Raw genomic sequence first — 22,384 nt, forward strand, 5'->3', positions numbered from 1 at the left:
TCTCCTTTACCACAAGCTCCATCCCCTCTTTATTTCCCCATTTTGTTTTCACCTCTCTAAAATAAGGTTTTCTTCTAATCTGTCCCAGTCTACCTCCCACCCTGATGACAGTTGGAAGACAAACATGCCCCTCTCAAGGGGCAGAAAGGTTCATACTCTCTCCCTGCTTGCACACACCTGCTGGCCTGCCTCTTTACAAAGAGCAAATTCTGGTCTCCTTGTCATCTTCTTCGTGCTGCCAGCTTCTGCTTTTGACAGTTGACCCCCTGCTGTTTGCTTTGGCGTCTGGATTTGTCAGACGAGTGAGGTGCCAATAAGGTAGGTCAGGCCAGAGGATGCATGAGTACAAGTCTAACTGGGTTTCACAGTGGGCCTGAGACCAGGCCTAGCACCTTTTCATCAACACAGTTTCTCCTAGTGTCCTCCCTAATTCCTTAAGAAATTGAGTTGTCCACAAGTGACATCCAGCTGTGCATTTGATTTGTTAGTTTCCTAAATTGAACAATCTGGTCACAGCTATTGTATTGCTCTTATCCCTCTTTTTTAAAAGTTCTGAATTTATCTCTTTTCTGGATATTATTTTAACGCATAATGTTATTTAGAAAACTCCCTTTGTTAAAAATAAACCATGTGTTCACAGTCTTTGTAGTTTGTTAAACATACTCTAATCTGATTAAGACACTTTTATGATTAATCTGTTCCTGGAAGAAAACTGCATCCAAAAGTACTTTTACTATCTATTCATCTAAAGGAGAATCTGCTTTTTCTATCATGCCTAGTTAAGTTTGAGGTCTGTAAGCCATAGTCTGGTGTATAAAACACACACATGTTCCATATGGAAGCTGTTCTGATAATACCTCTGATAATTTTTGTTGCCCGATCTTCACCTTTTCCAATTCTAATATATCTATTTTGAGATGAGGTCACCAGAACTGCAGGTAGTATTTGAGGTGTGGTCATACCGTGGATATTGATAGTGGCAATTATGGTATTTTCTGTCTTCTTATCTATCCCTTTCCTAATGGTTCCTAACATTCAGTTAGTTTTTTTTGGCTGTCACTGCACATTGAGCAGATGTTTTCAGAGAACTATCCGTGATGACGCCAAGATTTCTTTCTTGAGTGGTAATAGCTAATTTAGACCCCATCATTTTGTATCTATAGTTGCAGTTGTCTCCAGCAGTCATTCCCTTTGTCTGACGCTCAAAGAGTACTATTAACCTGGAAGAACAGGTGGAGGATTACTCTCTCCCTGTCCATTCTGGAGTAAGTAGACTCTATAGTTTCTCTAATGTAGGAACATATAGATCTGGTCACTCACAATGTATTTGGGCTGCACAAATTTCCCAAGGAAAAGTAGTCCACATTGGGTCACTATCCCAAAGTAGATCTCTCTGTGGTGTCAAATTCAACCCCTGCCCATGGTTATCATACCTTCCCCATAGTGTCATAACCTCATTCTAAATCAGTTTCTCTCTCCTGCTTCAAGCCTATGGCTAGCAAATTCTTATAGCACCTAATCCAAGTTCATTAAAGCTCCTGACCTCTTCTACTAGCTGTCAAGTCTGACCAGAGTGCAAGCGGAGGATCACAGGGACAGATTTTCAAAAGAGCTCAGTACCTAATAGTTCTCATTTAGGGCACCTAAATGAGCAGTCAGGTTTCCAAAAGAACTCAGTTCCCAGTTAGCTACCTTTTTTTCCAATGGAATCTGCTGAATTCTGAACACTTTTGAAAATATGGCTCACAGGCTTTATCTGCTCTTATCTATTCCTAGTCTCAGAACTGTGCTGTCCTTCCTCCCAAAGGTGATCTGTCCCTTGCACACTGGCCAAGAAATTTCCTCCCTATTTTCTGTCCTAACCCCAAGAACGTTATAGAAATGTGCAGGTTTTCCCTTGGCATATATGAAGCCTTCAGTTTGTGTGAGTACAAGATTAAGACAGAGAGAAAACCTGAACTCCTCTTTTTATGGTAGCAGAATCCTAAGAACGGGCTTGCAAGTCTCCAGCGGTATTATATTCAAATGGATTGGGTTGTGCATTTCCAAGTCTTGGAAGATTTCCTATCTATGAAAATTTCTAACCTGCTGTAGCAGCATAGTGGGAGGAGACAAGCAGAGGCTTCCAAAACTCTTCATGATCCTGATTGCTCGGCTGCTTATTGCGAATTTGGTCATCTAGAGGAGGACCCACTCTCACTTACGAGATAATGTCTCAGAACACAGGCAGAAAAAGTCCACAGCGAGAATTTTTAAAAAAAATTATTTAGAACCATTTCCTCTCATATTTCTTATACAATGTATATTGGGTTAGCTGTCAGGTTATATCCAGGTTTCAGAGTAGCAGCCGTGTTAGTCTTTATCCGCAAAAAGAAAAGGAGTACTCGTGTAGCTCACAAAAGCTTATGCTCAAATAAATTTGTTAGTCTCTAAGGTGCCACAAGTACTCCTTTTCTTTTTGAGGTTATATCCAGTTATCTCTCCTTGGAACCTGTGTCAGTTTGCCCTCTTTTAATTGAGAAATTTCTCTTTTGTCCTTACCTGAAGTCTGCAAGTGAAAGAATTTGGCTACCATTTATGTGATTCAGATTCTTAGGTTCTGTCTGGAGAGCACTAAGGAGCCAACAGAAAAGATGGATTTATTTTTATTTGGTCTTGATTCTTCTAAGCTGTGGCTGACCATATCTGCATGTTACATGTAGATGGATTTATTCCTGTGTTTGTAAATCTTTTTGGATGTAAGAACCTGTTCTCAGTTTATGGTTGAAACCCATGCCTCCAAATATATTTCTGCCATTTGCTTAAGGAAGTTTCTTTAGATGAGACATATGTAAGCCAATTTTACATAAAAGTTGCAACACTCTTCTTACAAGTATATGGGCACTTTTTTATTAAGTCTTTGACAGTAGTTTCTTAATGCAACTTTACTTTTTTACAGTTATAATTTAGTAATTATTGCTCACTGAATACAATGACTGAGAAAGTATTTAAGAAGATTCATGGTAAACAGCATGCTTGAGTACTTTGACAAAAAAAATCTTTAGCCTTTCACCACCAACTATAGATTTACATTATATTATTATTTTTATTATTTATTTTTAATGTAATAGTGCTTAGGAGCCCCACTCATGTAGTTCTGTCAGATACACGACAAGAAGACTGTCCCTGTCCTGCAGAGCTAGCTTGCCTCTTAGGGTATATATCTACACTGAAATCAAGAGGTGTCATTGCAGCACATGTAGATACTGATCGAAGCTAGCTTGAATAACAATAGCAGTGAAATCATGGCAGGACAGGCAGTTACAAAGGCTAGCCCTGTCTACCCATAAATTTGGATACATACTCTAGCTAGCTCAGGTATGTCTACATGTGATTCAGTCACACCTCCCAGTTGCAGTGTAGACATATCCACAATCTCTCAGTACTACTTGAAGATCGCACAGCCACCATTCATAACTGGCATATTGGCTTTATCATGGCAACATAAGATTAATCTCCATCTTCTATATTATTACAAATCTAGTAATGTAAACAGTGTGTGGGTGAAATCTTGGCCACATTTGAGTCAATGGCAAAACTCTCATTGACTTCAGTAGGACCAGGATGTCACTCTATATTTAATTGCCTGGAGTAATTCTTATTTGTAATAAGGTCCACAGATCTATGGCTTTGCGTACTCTATTCTGTGCAGCGTTGGACGCTCCATCTCTGAGAAACCCTCCAGATTTCATCTGCCTTTCCAGGTACAGTCAGGAAGACCAACGCCTCCTGTTGAAGAGCATATGTAAAGAAGAAGAGGAAAGAGGAAAAGAGCTTAAGATCTCCAGGCCTATAGGGGTTTGCTTTTATTGGCAGAGAGGATTCCCTTTCTCCTCATTTGCTGGAACCTTCCATGCTCCCTGCTCACCTACACCGAGTGCAGCATGGCAGAGAAGGCTGAGAGGGGAGAACCAGATGTTTCCTGAACTTTCTCTGCTGATTAAATGCCTGCATGGAGATCTGTGCCTGTTCTTTGAAGACCCAGATCTATCTCAGGTGCTCAGACAGGGGTAGGGTTCCCAGCATCCTCCTCCTCTGAGCAGGAGAGCTCCCAGGAAGCAGTGGCAGCACCTCAGCAACAGCAAAATCCCCCAGGCCTGGCACAGATGACAGCAGCAGGCAGTCTTGGGATCAGCAAGAAGTACTGGCAGCTGCTCCCCATGTGGAACCACAGTATCAAAAGGCAAGGGAAGCTTCCTCTCAACCACTGGAGCCCACATTCACAGCCCTGTGTGTTGACCTTGAAGCAACTGCCCAGTCCCACCCCCATGCCGCTACAGCGGCAGGGAACTACTGTACTGTCAAGGATCCAGAGACGGAGCAAGCAGAGCCTGGTAAGAGGCCCTTGGACCCAGCTCCTTCCTCCATTCTATAGCATGCCCACTGCCCAACCCTGCAGTGGCTCAGGGTGGATTACACCCTGACAGCAATGTCAGCCCAATGCTGTCTTCTAGTGCAGCAAATGGGTCAAGGACTCCCTTTGAATGTCCAGGGTTGAAGCCTGGTGTCTTTGGGGTGGCCACCCCTGTGGGCTTAACCTGTCTCCAGGCCACATCCAGGAATCTCCCTTAAACAAAGCCTGGGACCTGGGAGGTTGCCTTCTGGACCCAGTCCAGCACAAAACTGTTTCTCAGGGCAAGAAAGCCACTCAAAAGAATAACCACAAGGTCCTGCTATCTTCCAGGGAACCATCAGTTTGAAATTTCTCTCCCTCCTGTGGAGGAGGATGATCAAGGGGAGTCGTAAGAAAGAGGTCTCACAGATGTTCAGACCCCTCTAGACACCCTAATATAAAGTGCATACACACACGCACACAAGAGCCCCTAATTCTCTTCATCTACTGAAAAATCTGATTTAGGGGATTCCTCTAGGAGGCCCTCTAGAGGCACAAGGTGTAGTCTGTTTCCCTCAAACTGCATAAGTCTGCGTAGTGCAGACAGCCTGATAACCCTCAGCACCTTGCTCCCTTGCTCATTTTCATGGAGTGCAGCAGGGCAGATAATCCTCAGTGTCTGGTTCCATTGGTCACCGTCATGGAGGGCAGCAGGGCAAAAATCCTCAACGCCTTGTTCTCCTGTTCAACTTCATGGACTGTGACAGGGCAGATATTCTTCTGTACCTAGTTCTCTTGCTCACCTTCATGGAGTGCAGCCCAGGATAATCCACCAGCATTTAGATCCCCTGCTCTCCTTCATAAAGTGCAGCATGGCAAATCAATGCAAAAAAGACCAAGCCATACACATATTCTGTTTCCTCTGGGCATTCATACACACAACCCCAAAAAGGAAATTCTCCCTGCTTAGGGGAAGAAAGCTAACACACCAGATCATAGCTAATTATCAGTTAATAAAATCCTGCGGGGGAACCCCACACACAAAGAATAGGTGTACTTGTGGCACCTTAGAGACTAACAAATTTATTTGAGCATAAGCTTTCGTGAGCTAGAGCTCACTTCATCGGATGCATTCAGTGGAAAATACAGTGGGGAGATTTATATACATAGAGAACATGAAACAATGGGTGTTACCATACACACTGTAATGAGAGTGATCAGGTAAGGTGAGCTATTACCGGGGGGGGGGGGGGGGGGGGATCTTTTGTAGTGATAATCAAGGTGGGCCATTTCCAGCAGTTGACAAGAACGTCTGAGGAACAGTAGGGGGAGGGGGGGGAATAAGCATGGGGAAATAGTTTTACTTTGTGTAATGACCCATCCACTCCCAGTCTTTATTCAAGCCTAAGTTAATTGTTTCCAGTTTGCAAATTAATTCCCATTCAGCAGTCTCTCGTTGGAGTCTGTTTTTGAAGTTTTTTTGTTGAAGAATTGCAACTTTTAGGTCTGTAACATTTGGGGACAATGTATACCTTCAAATCAGTGGCGCTATTTCCCCATGTTTATCTCTTCCCCCCCCCCTCCCCCCCCGTTCCTCAGATGTTCTTGTCAACTGCTGGAAATGGCCCACCTTGATTATCACTACAAAACATTCCCCCCCCCCCCGCTCTCCTGCTGGTAATAGCTCACCTTACCTGATCACTCTCATTACAGTGTGTATGATTGTTTCATGTGCTCTATGTATATAAATCTCCCCACTGTATTTTCCACTGAATGCATCCGATGAAGTGAGCTGTAGCTCACAAAAGCGTATGTTCAAATAAATTTGTTAGTCTCTAAGGTGCCACAAGTACTCCTTTTCTTTTTGCGCATACAGACTAACACGGCTGCTACTCTGAAACCTGACACAAAGAATAGACTTTCAGGGAAAGTGTATTGTGAACTACAATTATCTCTGCAGATGCCTTAGACAGGCTATAGCTATGTATCTCTGGTCATGCACCCAGTGAATGTGTAATAGTGGAATAGGGATTTCTTGTCAGATCTAAAAACTGGAAAAGCATTGGGCTGTTGTCTTCAGCTGCCACTGCAGGTTGCCATGTCTTAAATATTGGATTGTCATTTTCAGCTGTTGCTGTGGATCACCAGGTCCTAATGTCTTAGTTATTGCTCTTTTCCCACTATTTCTTCTATCCCACATGTCCCCTGGACTTCATTCTGTGAAGCCAGAAGGTTTCTCAGAATGCACCAGTCAAAATTTATCCTGGTGTCACTACCAAAGATATATGTGCCTTTTCCCCTGGTGGTGAAGTACTCGTCATTTCTAACTGGGAAAATTTTTTACCTGAAAGAGTGGCCTCCTCACTATACAGGCCCTTTGTAGGCAGCCAGGTCCAGGCAGGCATAATGCCCGCCTCCTTCAGGCATAAACACTATCAAGGGCATCTGGCCAACAAGAATAAATATATAAACAAAAGAGAACTGTTATCTAACACCCCAAGGCAGGGGTAGGCAAACTACGGCCCGCAGGTGACATCCGGCCCACCAGCCGATTTAATCTGCCCTTGAGCTCCTGCTGGGGAGTGGGGTGTGGGGCTTGCCCCGCTCCCGCTCTCCAGCTGGGGAGCAGGGTCGGGAGCCGCTTCGCGCAACTCCTGGAAGCAGCAGCATGCCCCCCTTCTGGCTCCTATGTTTAAGGTCAGCCTGGGGGCTCTGCATACTACCCCCGCCCCAAGCGCCACCCCCGCAGCTCTCATTGGCCGGGAGCTGCAGCCAATGGGAGCTGTAGGGGCGGTGCCTGCAGACAGGGAAGCGCGCAGAGCCCCCTGGCCGCACTTCTGGGTAGGAGCTGGAGTGGGGACATGCCACTGGTTCCGGGAGCTGCTTGAGGTATGTGCAGCCCGGAGCCTGCATCCCTGAGTCCCTCCTGCGCCCCAATCCTCTGCCCCAGCCCTGATCCCCTTCCTGCCCTCCAAACCCCTCGATCCCAGCCTGGAGCACTCTCCTGCACCCCACACCCCTCATCCCCAGCCCCACCCCAGAACCTGCACCCACAGCCGGAGCTCTCACCCCCACACACACACTCCTGCCCCAGCCTGGAGCCCCCTCCCGCACCCTGAACTCATTTCTGGCCACACCCCAGAGCCCTCACCCCCCCCCCATGCCCCAACCCCCTGTCCCAGCCCTGATCCCGCTCCCACCCTCCGAACCCATTGGTCCCAGCCTGGAGTACCCTCCTACACCCCAAATCCCTCATCCCCAGCCCCAGCCCCACCCCAGAGCCTGCACCTCCAGCCCAGAGACCCCTCCCGCACCCTGAATTCCTCATTTCTGGCCCCACCCCAGAGCCTGCACCCCCAGACAGAGCCCTTCCTCCGTCCTGCACCCCAACCCCAATTTCGTGAGCATTCATGACCGTCATACAATTTCCATACCTAGATGTGGCCCTCAGGCCAAAAAGTTTGCCCACCCCTTCCCTAAGGGTACGTCTACACTGCAAAAAAAAAAAGAAAAAACTCTGTGGTAGTGTGTCTCAGAGGCCGGGTCAACTGACTTGGGCTCCTGGGGCTTGCACTACCGGGCTACAAATAACAATGTGTAGATGTTCCAACTTAGTCTGGAGCTAAAGCTCTGAGGTCCACCCCACTTGTCGGTTTTAGAGCCCCAGCCCAAGTGGGAATGTCTACAGTGCTGGTTTTAGCCTCATTATGCAAGCCCAAGTCAGCTGACCTGGGCTCTGAGACTTGCTGCTGATGATTTTGCAGTGTAGACACACCCTGTGTGCCCTGCAGAGCTAACATGGGTAGACAGTATGGCAAGTATGTTCTCTGTCAACCAATTAAAACATTTGCACAGCCTAGGAGGTTTTGGTTGAGGAGTAGTCAGGGCATACAGACAGCCATCCTACATCTCCTGCAAATGGGAGCAATTGAACCTGTCTCCACTTCTTCAGGAGAAAAAAGGCCTTATTCCATATTGTTTCTCGTTTAAAAAAAATCAGAAGACTACAGAGCAGTTCTCAACGTCAGGTATCTCAACAGATTAAAAAATAAATAAATTCAAGATGGAGACCTTAAAATCCACACTAACTGCCATCCACAGAGGGGGCTGCATGACATCTGTAAAACGTCCGAGAAACTCAATTTGTCAGTCTCACAGGTGCTGCTTCACCTTTGCTCTTGGAGCACAACATTACCAGTACAAGCCCTTGCCATTTGGTTTGACCACAGCACTGCAAGTGTCTACACAAATGCTGCTAGTGTTAATATCAGCCGTCAGAAAGGAAGGTTCCAGTCTCCCCCTTTCTGGGTGACCTCCTTTTCTGAGCCTCAGTCAGTCAGTATGGACTGTACTGTCAAAACAATAAGGGCTGCAGAGCCATGGTTTTGTGAGAGTCAGTTTGCAGTCTCAGCATATTCACAGTCTCAGTGGGAACAGTAACTGTCCTCTACAAATTGCAGGAAACAAATGAGAAGCAGACACATCTTATTAAAATGGTCAACTTCTCAAGGGGAGAGTATCCATTCATATGTTTCTGTCTCTTCTGGGATTAGTGGTCTCCCATATGGATATTCTTAGTGCATCAGTGCTCACATGAGGCCACTACAGAACTTCATTTTATCGCTCCCTCAACTGTCTCTTATCCACTGCTCAGCTAAGGTATATCACGCCAGGAGAATTCCCAGGTTGTTCATGAAGGGACAAAGATTGTACAAAGAATCTAGTCCAAACAATAGCACAAGCATACCATAAACTGAGGAGAGCTCAGGGCAATCCAGTATGGTCTCAAGGCTCTGCTCCCATCTCTGGACTTACCTCAAGTGCTGATCAGGATAAACAACAGCTCAGCCCTATCATACAACAGCAGATTAAGGGAACAAGGTCTACTGTCCTTCAAAGAGAAACTCACCTCCTGATGACTTGGGCAAAGGAGAATCTGCAGTCAATTCACTTTTTTCTTATCCAGGGCAAATTGAATGCTACAGCCAACTGGCTCAAGAAGCAAAAGCTAGAACATCCAGAATGAAAACTACACCTTAGAGGTGTTTCATCTCCTGGTATACAATGTTACTCTCTCAGCAATAGATCTGTTTGCCTCCCACCTGAATTGCATGGTTTCAGAGTTATTCTCTTAGGGCATGGCTACACTAGAAACTTCAAAGCGCTGCCATGGGAGTGCTCCCGCGGCAGCGCTTTGAAGTGCAAGTGTGGTCGTGCGCAAGTGCTGGGAGAGAGTTCTCCCAGCGCTCCCGGTAATCCACCTCCACGAGCGCAGCTTCCAGCGCTCGGAGCCTGTCCACACTAGCGCTTTAAAGCGTTCAGACTTGCTGCGCTCGGGGGGGTGATTTTTCACACCCCGATCCAGGAAGTTAGAGTGCTATAAAATGTAAGTGTAGACAAGCCCTTACTGGTGGGATCACAGACCCAAGGCAACAAAGGCTTTGTTGTAACTATGGCCAAAAGGGACTCTTACATGCCTTCCCTCCCTTTTTATGTCCTCAGAATTCTACAGAAGATCAGGAGTGAAGCAGAACTGGTAATTCTGTTATCCCTGTTCTGGCCAAGGAGGCCTTGGGTCTTTGATCCCCTTCACAGGGTATAAAGATCACTCTTCTGCCTTCCATCTAGAAGAGATATGATATTACACGGGCCAATCAAAATCCAGACAGTCTGAGACTAGCTGTCTGGTTTTTGGACAGAACCTCTTAAGTCAGAGGTAACTCAGAGAGATAATATCCACTATTTTAGCTTCCAGAAATAAATCTACTCAGTGTATTCAAGGGCATGGTTGAGCTTTAACCATTAGTCCCAGGTCAAGGGTCTGACCCCTCCTTACCCCCTCTCACCTGTATTGGTACCACAGATTCTCGCATATCTTCAGAATAGACTCAGGTTAGACCTGACAGTTCAAACACAAAGATCAAGGTGCTACTTTGTCTAGCATCCCCTGTGCGGTAGATAACTGTTGAATTTTCATCATACCCAGTTATCCAGCATTTTTCTTATGAGAGCATAATCTCCTCTGCATCCTCCTGATGTGCATAAAGTTATTTTATGGAATCATACCTGGTTCTGAATGTTGTCATAGGGCCTCCATTTGAACCACTCGTGAAGGTATCTTATTACTTTCTAACCATTAAAATGGCTTTGTTTCATGAGAATTATGTCTGTTTGCAGGGTGTTTGAGTTAGGAGCTCTTTTCCTGGAACTTCATTACTGCATGTTCTATAAGGCTAAAGTGATACTCAGAACCGACCCTGTCTTCATAATCAAGACTAACTCCAAGCTCCCTAGAGCACAGGAAATTGTTCTTCCCTCTTTCTGTCAAGTTCTGTCACACTCCAAAGAGAAATTGTGGCATACTTTGGATGTCCAGAGGTCTCAATGTATATATTCACTACAGAGCACAGGTCAGAATGACAAACACTTTTTTAATGCTTTTTATCCACTGTTTAGAGGGAAAGAAGGCTTCAAAATCCTCCCTTCCAGGTGGCTGAGATATTGTATCTCAGAGGCATACAAGTCAAAAAGCCTAATTGCATTTTCCAATATCAGAGTTCACTGCCTCAGAGCCAAGGCAACTTCATGGGCAGAAAGACCATATGCCCCATACAAGAAAATCTGTAAACCAGCCACCTATTCATCTATTCATGCCACCTTTAAAATTCTACAAGTTGGACATCCAGTCATCATCTGATGCTGCCTTGAGTAGATGATGCTCTTCACTGTAGCATCCTTGTAACTATTTGGAAAAGGTTATTCCCTTTCACCTCTGTGCATATCTGTATATAGTTCCCTCCTGAGCGAACACTGCTATAAAATCCCAGTGTCATGGATCTGGGGACCTCATTACGTATAAGAAAAGGAAAATATATCCATGTCTTACCTGAAAACTACCTTTCTTAGAATAATGAGGTCCACAGATTCAATCCACACTAAATGGGCTGTTAAGGGGGAAAAATACTGACTTATTATTTGGCACTCAAAGTTTGTTATTCATTGAATTCCTTGCTCTGCAGAATTCCTTGTTCTGTTTAGTCTTAATGACTCATTTTCCTTACTGATATAGAGTGCTTAATTTTTCCTAGGCTATGGAAATGTCTCAACTGGCGGTTTCTCGGCGGTGGAACCACACCTGCCCTGCCTCTGATTGACAGGGTTGGTCTGCCTCCAAGGCTGCATAGAGCAGAATACCCAGTGTCCTGGGTCTGTGGCCCTCATTACTCCAAGACATGAAATATTCAGCTAAGACATGGATAAAATCTGTTAAATATTTCACAATCTCATGCAGGCAGCTCATTTATGTTCATTAGAATTGTAATATGATTTACCTTATTATTACATATTATTTTTGGAGATTAAGTGCCAAATTTCTATGTGGTCCTCTACCTAGCCTTCTCTTGTGCTTGTGCATATAAAGCATTGAACTTTGCAGATACAGATAGCTCCACTCACTTTAAAAATGCAAAATGTATGTACCCAGAGATGCAAGAATTCTTCTAGTCTTGTTTATTTTCCTGCAAAGTGAGGTGTTGGGGGAGTGTGTATACTGTTGCTGATTTACAACCATGAGCTTAAAAGTAGGCCTTTAATCGGAAATACATATAGTAAAAGTTAGTTTAAAAGTAAAACAGCCCCCTCTTTCTAGGAGGGTAGTGTTTTTGATTGTTACTAACCATCGGACCTGAGAAACTCTGCCCTTCCCCACTTGCGTGCCCCATACAAACAAGTGTTATTTCTGGTAAAAATTGTTATCCTGCTATAAACATTTGACATCTGGAATGTGTTTCATTGGCATTTGTAGTTTTAAGTTAATTTAAGTTCTCTTGGGCTTTTGTTTTCTCTTCTCTGCTTTTCAGGCACTCTGCCAGCACAGGACAAGCCCTCCCAGAGACAGACGGAGAGCACAAATTGCAGTCCTTCCAGAAAGAGATCTACTTCTGAGAGCACATCTTCTACAGGCAAGTAACATTTGCTCTTCACCAAGGTTGTCTGGATAGATACTATGCTGAGGTCTGCACTACAATAGATAGGGAAGGCAGCAGTTCAAGAGGAGACCTAACCGCACTAGTACCTCAGCACACAGGTGCTGGGCTCACCCACCCCAATAGAAGCTCTCAGTTGTGTCCCATGCCCTTTCTTAAAGCAGGAGTTAATGTTGCAAAACAGTTTCTGTTGTAGCCCTTGCTTTTGGTTGGGCCATTCCTCTGAGATACTGTCATCTTTGGGTCTGGAACTGGCCATACCTGTTCTCTGTACAGAGGCTATTTCCTTTTTAAAAAAAAATTAAAAATGAAGGGGAAAAAAAGGGGCAGAACAAGATCGGCCATTATTAGTGAAAGAAGAGAGAAAAAGTGCATTTTCCTTTATCCGACATAAGGATGACACAAAGACTTGACACTTCTCTCTCACCTTTATATATACTTTCCCTCTAATGGGGTGACTACAAAATAGTTCAGTAACATTTCTCCTGGAAGACACCAATGAAGAATAATTCTACTTATTGAAGTAAGGGGCACTGGAAAGTTTAATAAATCATGAGCAATGATGCAGCCTCAGTCACCCTCTTCTCTGATCAACCATTCATGCGCTCTCCTATGTGGGAAAAGTGTACAGTGAAAATCTATAAAGTACCACCCCTTCTTCAAAGCTCACTGCCTGCATAATGCATACAGAAAACAGCAACGTGATAACATCTTGGCAGATGGCAAGGTGTGATCATTGCTACAGAATGACTAAGAACTGTGCACATCCTTGACTAAGAACTGTGTACAGATTTGTGACCCTGTCTCCCTGTTACCCTGGCTTGTTTGTCTCATCCACTTGTCACTTCTTGTGTTTTAGATTATAAATAGGCTTGGGAGGATTAGATTTTTATTGGTAAATGTCAATTTGAGTGTGTACACACAAACCAACAAAAAAAATATTTCTATTGATATTAATCAAAATGTACAGATAGGCAAAGTAAGAAAAATGCTTCTTGAGAACTTGAGATTTTTATTTAAGGATATTTACTTTGTCAGTGTCATCATATACAATTCATCATTAATGATTATAAAGCTTTAAGGCTTTGAATCTCAGTGTCTACTGTCATTAAATAATAATTATCTGATTTCCCCCACAATTTCCCACAACTGTGAAAATTTAAATAGATGAAAATTTTAAAAAAAGCTTAAAAATAAACATTGATATTATCCATTGAAATTATAAAAAAATAAAAATAGAATTCTGCCAAGCTTCATAATAAGTGCTTTGGGTAGTGTACTATCATTTATTGTATGCTTGTATAGTGTCTATCATAATGACTATATACAATATTTAACAATATAATTGTTAAATAATATGGTGGTGAGCACCTTGAAAATCCAAAAACAGACTATGTCAGTATGTAATTAGATTAGTAGTATGGCTGTTGTTTGCTGTGTAAATTGGATTCAAGTGCACTTATGTAAACTGGTGGTATGGCCATATGCAGTTGATTGGCAGCATTCATCATCTGTTACAACATAAATTGGATTGGTGGCACAGCCATCAGTCGTTGCAGAAATTGTTGTTATTTTTTATGATTTCCAAGGGTCCACAAGGTGCCAAAATTGCTCAGATCCTTAATTTAAACAGAGAAATTTAAAGTTTTTTTTTTAGCATATTCCTATACAGAGCAAAGATGTTCCATTTGACTTGTTTACACGTTCATTTTAAAGAGACAATTAAAAAGTTGATTTAACCCACTGGCACAAGTCTGTGTACAGGAAGACACTGGAAATTCAGGATATCTCTTGTGCAAGAAGAGTGCAAGTAGAAAACTGAATTGCAAATTTATCATCGCCATAAAGATGAAGCTGCTAGGGCTTCTGGTGTGACCATTTCTGTCTTTAAATTCTTTGTAGATCGTGAGCACATTGTGTATTTCAGTGTTTTTGTCATAGAAAGCGTCTTTGTTAGCAAGTGCTCTAGGCATGCATGACCAGTGCTGCAGCTGTCATTGGGATCATACACTTTGTCTGATCCTTTTTGGATTAGTTTCAAAACAGGAACACCAGTTCAAGGACAGACCATCAAATGACACGTCCGAAAATGTGTTGTATTGTGTAGTTTGATTATCTTCAGTTAGTGCAGCTGTTTACAATAGCTCAGTTTACTAAACAGATGGTGTGCTTATAAGGAATCCCAGAGACATTCCATTTCCTTAGCATTTTTTATCTAAAAAGTTGTAACAGAGCTAAGGATGATTTATTTGTTTTTAATATTGCATCTAAAATTGAAAGCAGACAGTGTGAATCTTCCCCTTGTTTCAGTGAGAATGAGATTATTGAGTTTTCTAAGTGTTCACAGTTGACCCTAATAGCTGTGACCTAACCCGTGTTCTTGTATTTCTTTCCAAACACCTTTAAGAAGTGATGTGGTCATAAGAAGATTTTAGAAGTTGAATGGCCAGTTCTTTCTCATTTAAGTTGCCTTCTATCTCTGAAAATTGTCACTTGTGTTTGTAGATTTGTTACTTTGAGAACTCAGCAGTGTGTGCAGTTTCATTAATATTCTTTTTCTTGTCTTCTGAGTATTTGACTTGGACTGGTGAACACAAAGATTTATCTCCAATTGTTTGTGTCTTATCTGTCAGCTAATGCAGTGGCTCTCAATCATTCCAGACTACTGTACCCCTTTCAGGAATCTGATCTGTCTTGCGTACCCCAAGATTCACCTCACTTAAAAACGACTTGCTTACAAAATCAGATAAAAAATACAAAAGTGTCACAACACACTGTTACTGAAAAATTGCTTACTTTCTCATTTTTACCATATAATTATAAAAAAAATCAATTGGACTATAAATATCGTACTTATATTTCAGTGTGATACTTGAGCCTGTTTTTCTCTTGTGAGACTTGTCATTCTGGGAGCCAGTGAAGCAACAGCAACAATTAAGTTTTTCAAAATATTGAGTCTGTTACTACTCTCAGGGCCAGCATTGGGGCTGGCAAGCAGGACATTTGCCTGGGGCCCCACACCACAGGAGGATCCGCAAGGCTAAGTTACTTGGGCTTCGGCTTCAGCCCCAGGCCGGGGGGCTCGGGCTTTGGCTTTCTGCCCTGGGTCCCAGCTAGTCTAACACCGGCCCTGGCAACCCCATGAAAATGAACTCACAACCCACTTTGGGGTCGCAACCCACAGTTTGAGAACTGCTGATATAGTATATAGAGCATCATAAACAAGTCATTTTCCGTATGAAATTGTAGTACTGACTTCGCTAGTGCTTTTTATATAGCCTGTTGTAAAACTTGGCAAATATCTAGATGAGTTGATGTACCCTCTGGAAGACCTCTGTGTACCCCCAGGGTACATGTACCCCTCATTGAGAACCACTGAGCTAACAGACAATCTCCCTCCTGCCAGAAAATACAAACCTTGTTGACAGCAATGCTTCATGGTGTCTTTCCTTTAAAAGTTATGCTTACACCAAAAGACACTCTACTGTCTTACCTACCAGCCGTTTAAGTAGATGTAATCTCAATAATTGGCAATAATTACTGTAACATTTTGTAAATGCAAATGTGTAACTGAAATATATTTATGAGAAGACTAAGAGCATTCCTTTTATTCCATAGAGAGCAGAGTTTCTTCTAATAAATCTTATCTGTAAAAACCAACAGGGCATCTTTGGGAAATAGTTCATTTGGAACAAATCCCTTCTTATACTGCATAAACAGCATGGCTGATCTGGAAACTCTCTCTTCCAAGTAACAGTGTAAAGATGAAGATGCAAAGCACATAGAATAGCATTCATGTTGTTTAAAAAATGGGCTAAGTTTGTTTCCTGTGTAAATGATCTTGCTGCTTTCTCCAGGTATTCCAGGTCATTTCCTTAATGCACAGTCAGTTTCATTAGCAGTGTAGCTAATGATTTGAAATAGTGCTTAACATTTGATCAGCGTTTAAATTATGTGTTCACAGAATTTCTGAGAATGTTATTATTCGTATAGGAATTGATCCCACTGGGGAAAATTTGTTTCTGAACCCAACAATAGCAGTCCTTTTTCTCCAGCGTTTGTGATCCTGAGTCCTACCCAACTTACTTTCCAGGGCATCCTTGGTGTCCAAGTAATTTTTCTTTATTTAAATTCCAATATATTGGATTCTGCAGGCAGTTCTGGAGACAAGATTCCAAATGCTGATCACCATCTGAGCAGGGGTAGGGAGGAACAGTTATAATTATGATAATGGTTTGGATCATCCCCTTTCATGGTACTTTACAAACACATACAAAGACATGATCGCTACCCTGAAGAGCTTACAATTCAAAGCCCCCCAATCCTGAAAACACTTTCACACTTGAATTCATGTGCACAAGTGTTTTCAGGATCAGAACATAAGAAGAAAAGTGGCATACTCTTAAGCACTTTACTGCTGCAGACTAATGCATCCTTTCAGGCTTTTTTTTAATTGATAATGCCTTTATCATTCTGCCCTGAAAGAAACTGAAGAGGGAAAACAAGGTGTGCTGATCTGGTTAGATCAAAGAGAAAAGAAAAATGTGAAAGAAATTCATAGGACAGAATGCAGGTACCCCTCTTACTTCCATCCCTAGTCCTCCTACCTAGTAAGACTTTGTTACAAAAACAAGTATCTTTACAATGTGTAATTATTGGAAGCTCTATTATAAGAAATTAAAATTTGGCAGTATCTCCTTAGTATTTTGAGATCAAGGGGGACATGTAGCCATTGGAATTTGTTTTAAACCTCATAGAATTTAGTGATGATCATAACTAAAATCTGTTCTAGTATGCTTATGTTTATTTGTGTTTTCCAGTGATTGGAATACCCACAAGAGGAGCAAAACTGGGGATTGCTGTAGATGATTCAGTGGATAGTTTACTGCAGCGCATGGCACAACATGACAGCCAGGCTGCACTGGACAAAACCATAGAAGCAGTCATTGCAAATGTATCTGTTCCATCTTCAGCTAGCCCTGGTCGAAACCACAACAGGGAGAGAGTCCTGGGAAAACAGGACAGTCTGTTAGTTCCAGCAGTTCCAAGTGACTCTTGCAATGATGGCATCTCACTTCTTTCAGACAGATTACCAAGCAGCTATTCCCCACATCATCTGAAGAGAAGTGTGGTTGAAGCTATGCAGCGACAGGCTAGAAAAATGTGTAGTTACAACAAGATTTTGGCAACCAAGAAAAATCTGGACCACGTCAATAAAATTCTAAAAGCCAAAAAGCTGCAAAGGCAGTCACGGACAGGGAATAACTTTGTGAAGCGCAAGCCAGGCAGGCCCCGGAAATACCCACTACAGGCTGTAGTTTCAATGCAGGCTTTCCAGGCAGCTCGGTTTGTCAGTCAGGAGTTAGAGGGAAGGAAAGAGAGCAACACTTTACACCTTGGACCTGATACTATCACAGATGTAATCGAAGCTGTAGTACAGAGTGTGAACTTGAATGCAGAGCACAGAAAAGGGTGGAAGAGAAAGAGATGGCTTACAGAGGAACAGGCCAGGAAAAGACAGAAGTCTGTACCAGAAGATGAGCAGGAGAGTAATAAAAGGTAATTCCTTTACATTTCTGTACCTTCAAAGAATTGGCAATTGAAACCTGTAGGAAATGTGTTTCTCCAAAACTTCAACTATTCCATCCCCCATCTCACATACACTGCTAGGTGCATTTCTCTGACAGAGGGAATCAATTCAGAGGGAATCAGCGTGTGCTATTTTTAAGTTATAACTTCTTTTTAAATTTTGTTTTTTGTTAAAGTGAATTTGGTGTTCATTAAAAGTGCTAAATCAGTAGCCCTAATATCAAAGTACTTTTCTTCTCTATAGTACTGGAGGCAGCAGTAGCTCTGTAGGGAGAAAGGTTGGTAAATTTGGACTTAGGAGACCTGGGTTAAATTCCTGGCTCAGCCGTGGATTTCTTGTGTAACCTTGGGCAAATTACTGAATCTGTGTTGTGCCTCAGATTTACAAATAGGGATAAAACTTGCCTCTGAGGATAAAATTAATTAATGCTTTCAGATATGATGATGATGAAAGCCATATAAGTACCTAAATAGATACATTTCCCATTCATTGCTCTATCAGTGTGCTTCAGCCTGGACCTGGAGGAACTACCATTAGGGAGTTAGGTTTTCAGATTTTTAGAAGTAACTTGTGTTTTGGGGTTCCTCAATATTAGGGTGCCCAATTTGAGAAACCTTAAAGGGACTTGATTTTCAGAAGGGGGGTGCCCAACGCTTTCTTAAAATCAGCACTCTTTAAGGTATCTCAGATAGGATCTTTAAACTATTGAATATGACTCACCAAAATGAGAGGGCATCTAAAGTACAGTAATTCTAACATTCAGACTTGCAAACACTGGATACAGAAAATCTTGGAGAAACCTATTCTCCTTCTGGGCTTGTGCTTCAGATGGAGCAATTAATGGAAATTATTTGTCTGACTCTGATTAGCAAAAAATATTTTTAGGCTATTGTAATTATAGTTGACAGTTCGGGTGACAGAAAGGTTATAACAAAGATTGTCCCTACACCACCCAGTGAAGAAGTGAAAATAACAGTTCCATGCATCAGGGGGGTCTTTGATTTGAATTTTCTTCAAGTGTGGCATATACCCAATATAAATTAATATACAAAACCACTACATTTTATGTCAGTTAAGGACGATCTATATACAACATACCCAACATAAAACCAAGAAGCAAAGAAAATTTAAGGCATACACCTTACCACTAGAGCAGTCACTGTACACCACAGACAATGAAGTGATAAGCTATGATGATGACCACAAATATAACTCTTCCCCAAAAGGAATACCACTTTTCCAGTACCTCCTTCCCCAAACTTACCACCACAAACAGACCACATTTGCCTCAAACTTTTCCTTACTCTCTATTCTGCACAGTTCTGGAAAATCATGCCCACTTATGTTTGGGGAAGAGGGTGCTGGAAAGTGGGCATAACCCAATTTCAGATGCAGGGAACATAACTGGGGGCATATGTCAAAAGGTAGTTTTACTCCTTTCCTAAACTGCTCGAAAAGGTGTCCACATACTGCACTGGAGAGTGGAAGTAGATAACATAAACCATTATTTTCATCAGCTAACTGCAGAAAATAAAGATTAAATTATGACAAATAATGCTAATAATTGTTTGTGTTTAATTAACTACAAATTACATTTACCCCAGACCTCCAAACTCTCATTGTAGAATGTTAAAAATGTGTTTTTAGTTTTTATCCTAGAGGGGCCCAAATTATCGTGAAACTTAGTAATGTGAACTTTTTAGGCCAATTTTAAACTGATTAGAACCCAAAAATTAACAGATGAATTTTCTGAGGATTTTCAAATATAAGTTTTATTCAGAAGTTATGTACAGAAAAATTGGGGCAGATATACTGTCTTTTTCATACAAAAAAAAGAGGTTGAACTCTCAGTTTAAGTGCAAAATAGAACCCTGTCATAACCATGGCACTTCAACAGCTCCACCTAATTCCTTTATATGGGAAAGCTAAATTCTACATCAGTTAGTCTTCACCAACAGAAGGACAAATCTCAGTGCCAGTATTTCTCTGTATCCCTCAGTAAGATATGGGTAGAACTTTCCCCTCACTGGTCCAGGATGTGTTGGCCAGGCAGTATTTACTGTTAGCATTTGTATATAACACCACAGATCACAAGTTGCTCCTTATTTGATTCTTAAGGTAGCAAGACTTTGCATTGCTTAAAATAACATCATAAGAATGGCCGTACTGGGTCAGCATCCGCTTCAGACATTCATTAGCTAATAATTCAACCTATGCAGCAGCAAGCTGCCATTCTTACTTTTACAATAGCTTTAGAAACAAAGCTTAAAGTAGTCTATATTGTATGGGGTTGCAGACCAACCCCATCAAAATAGAGAACTCTGAAATGGGTCAGGTGTGGGTAAGACCATTATGAGCACATCTACATTGCACACTCCTTGTGGTGGTGAGTGGAGTACATACACTGCGTGCCCTTTAGTCCAGGTATAACTAGGAACCCTGTGGGTATGTACTCTACGCACCCAAGCAATGCCTCACCTGTCTATACTGCTATTTTTAGCAATGTGATGTCTTGCTGCCTCCCCACTGCTGGAGTCTTTCTCTGCCACAGGGAAAGGCTTTAGCAGCAAGGAAAGGCTCTGGGAGCAAGGAGGCAGCGTACAAAGGCTCCGGCAGTTTCCTGCTGACAGAGCTTTTCGCTGCTGCCTCCACCTTGCTAAGTCTTTCCCTGATGCGTGTAGCTAGACACTGCAGCATGAGTGTAGCCTGCTTTTCGCTGCAGCATGTAGCAACAAATACCCTACATACCAGTGGCATGCAGTGTAGACATACCCTATGTTTAATACCCAGTTATTATAACAATTGAATATTATTCCATCATCAGGGCATTTCATAGAGACTACGTCAAGCCCTGTTTAGAAACCAAGGACCTGATTATCCTCTCAGGGTACGTCTACACCATAAATGAAGGGGTGTTTGCAACACGGGTAAGTGTACCCACTCTAGCTTTAATCTAATTGGCGTAAGTAACATTGTTAGTATGGATGTGGCGGTGCAGGCTTTGGTGGACATTCTGGGTACGTATTCAAGTTCCTGGCCCACCCTGGGTTCTGTGCCGTTGGGTCTTCACTGCTATTGTTACCCACGCTAACTAGACTAAAGCTAGCATGGGTATGCGTACCTGCACTGCAGTCACACCTTCATTTGCAGAGTAGACGTACCCTCAGTTACACTCACTAACACTGGGTTGTCCCATTGACTTTAGTGGAGTCACTTCTGATATATATTAGTATAAATGAGAGAGAATCAAGCCCTAGGTCTTCATGACTATGAGGAAAATAACCATCTTAAAATTCTGGAGGAGTGCTGAATAACTTCCTCAGTTTGTTAACAAACAGCTTACTGTTTCCAGAACCAAAAATGAATTTACGTTGAAATGAAATTAGTTCTAAAGTTTTAAATATTTCTCTCTGTAGGCTGGAGAAATTTAGTAACATGGTGTGAGCATATGTGCCTATTTGTATATACATGCACAGACTGCTAGACACTTGTTTATGATTATACATATATAAAACAGATATTTAAGTTACTTTGTGCTTTACACTCCAGTAAAGTTGATTTCTTGTTTTTGTACAAAGTTAATTGTTACTTGTAAAATATCCTGTCTCAATTGCAAAAATTGGCAAAAAAAAGTTTTAATCTGATAAAGTCATCTGGCCATTCAGAGACTTCTTTGTTGGGCTTCTTTGTACAATATAGAATAATACTGTTGAAATAAGTTCATCTTTACATTTTCTTCCAGCTTTTCTGAGACATCAACTGAATCACCTAGTCACCTCGAAGCCATTGGGAAGGCACATAAATCTGAAAACACTGAGCAGCATTTGCCTACTTTTACCCAGCGTGAGAAAAAGGCTCCTAGGCCCCCAAAGAAGAAGTACCAGAAGGCGGGGCTGTACTCTGATGTGTACAAAACAACAGAGTAAGTAGTACCAGTGAAACGCTGCTGTCTGATATTCCAGCAAACTCTCTTCTTTCAACTAGAACCTTGAAGAGCTGCTACTAATAAGCAGCTGAAATAAAACCACCAACTTAATTCAAGCCTGTGAAAAATTACATGCATGATAATTATCAGAATCTGACCCAGTGAAGATTTAAAATGTAACCCCAGTCAGAAAACAACCGCCAGCAATCTGAAAGTGTTGCTGAGTCTCAGCCTTGAAGAAGGTAAGACAGCTTTATTCAACAACCTAAAAGATCATGACAGTAAAGGGGCTGGCGGAGCTTGAGATACTCAGGTACTGAGCACAGTGTCAACATAAAAAGGGCCATTAGTTGTCTTGCTTTTATTGATTTATGATAACACAGTCATCTTTAGTGTGACTGGCTCGTAAAGTGAGGGAACTTCATGTTTTACCAAAGATGCATCTCTGCTTCCTATTCATTTTACAGATAAGTGCTGTTCATCTGCTTCTTTTTATATGTGATTTTTAATGT

General features: G+C 42.1%; 1 protein-coding gene across 2 annotated transcripts in view; it reads left to right on the forward strand.

The window, feature by feature from the left end:
- The window catches only part of ASH1L (ASH1 like histone lysine methyltransferase), a 156,225-nt gene that overhangs the window by 75,491 nt on the left and 58,350 nt on the right, over positions 1-22,384 (forward strand). For both annotated transcript variants that reach the window (XM_074938716.1, XM_074938717.1), the window contains 3 exons: positions 12,232-12,333; positions 17,178-17,916; positions 21,690-21,869. In XM_074938716.1, the coding sequence (XP_074794817.1) occupies positions 12,232-12,333; positions 17,178-17,916; positions 21,690-21,869 (1,021 nt within the window). The remainder of the gene's footprint in view (positions 1-12,231; positions 12,334-17,177; positions 17,917-21,689; positions 21,870-22,384) is intronic.

This window comes from Natator depressus, chromosome 24 (genome assembly GCF_965152275.1).
Source record: "Natator depressus isolate rNatDep1 chromosome 24, rNatDep2.hap1, whole genome shotgun sequence".
NCBI classification, from domain to species: domain Eukaryota; kingdom Metazoa; phylum Chordata; order Testudines; family Cheloniidae; genus Natator; species Natator depressus.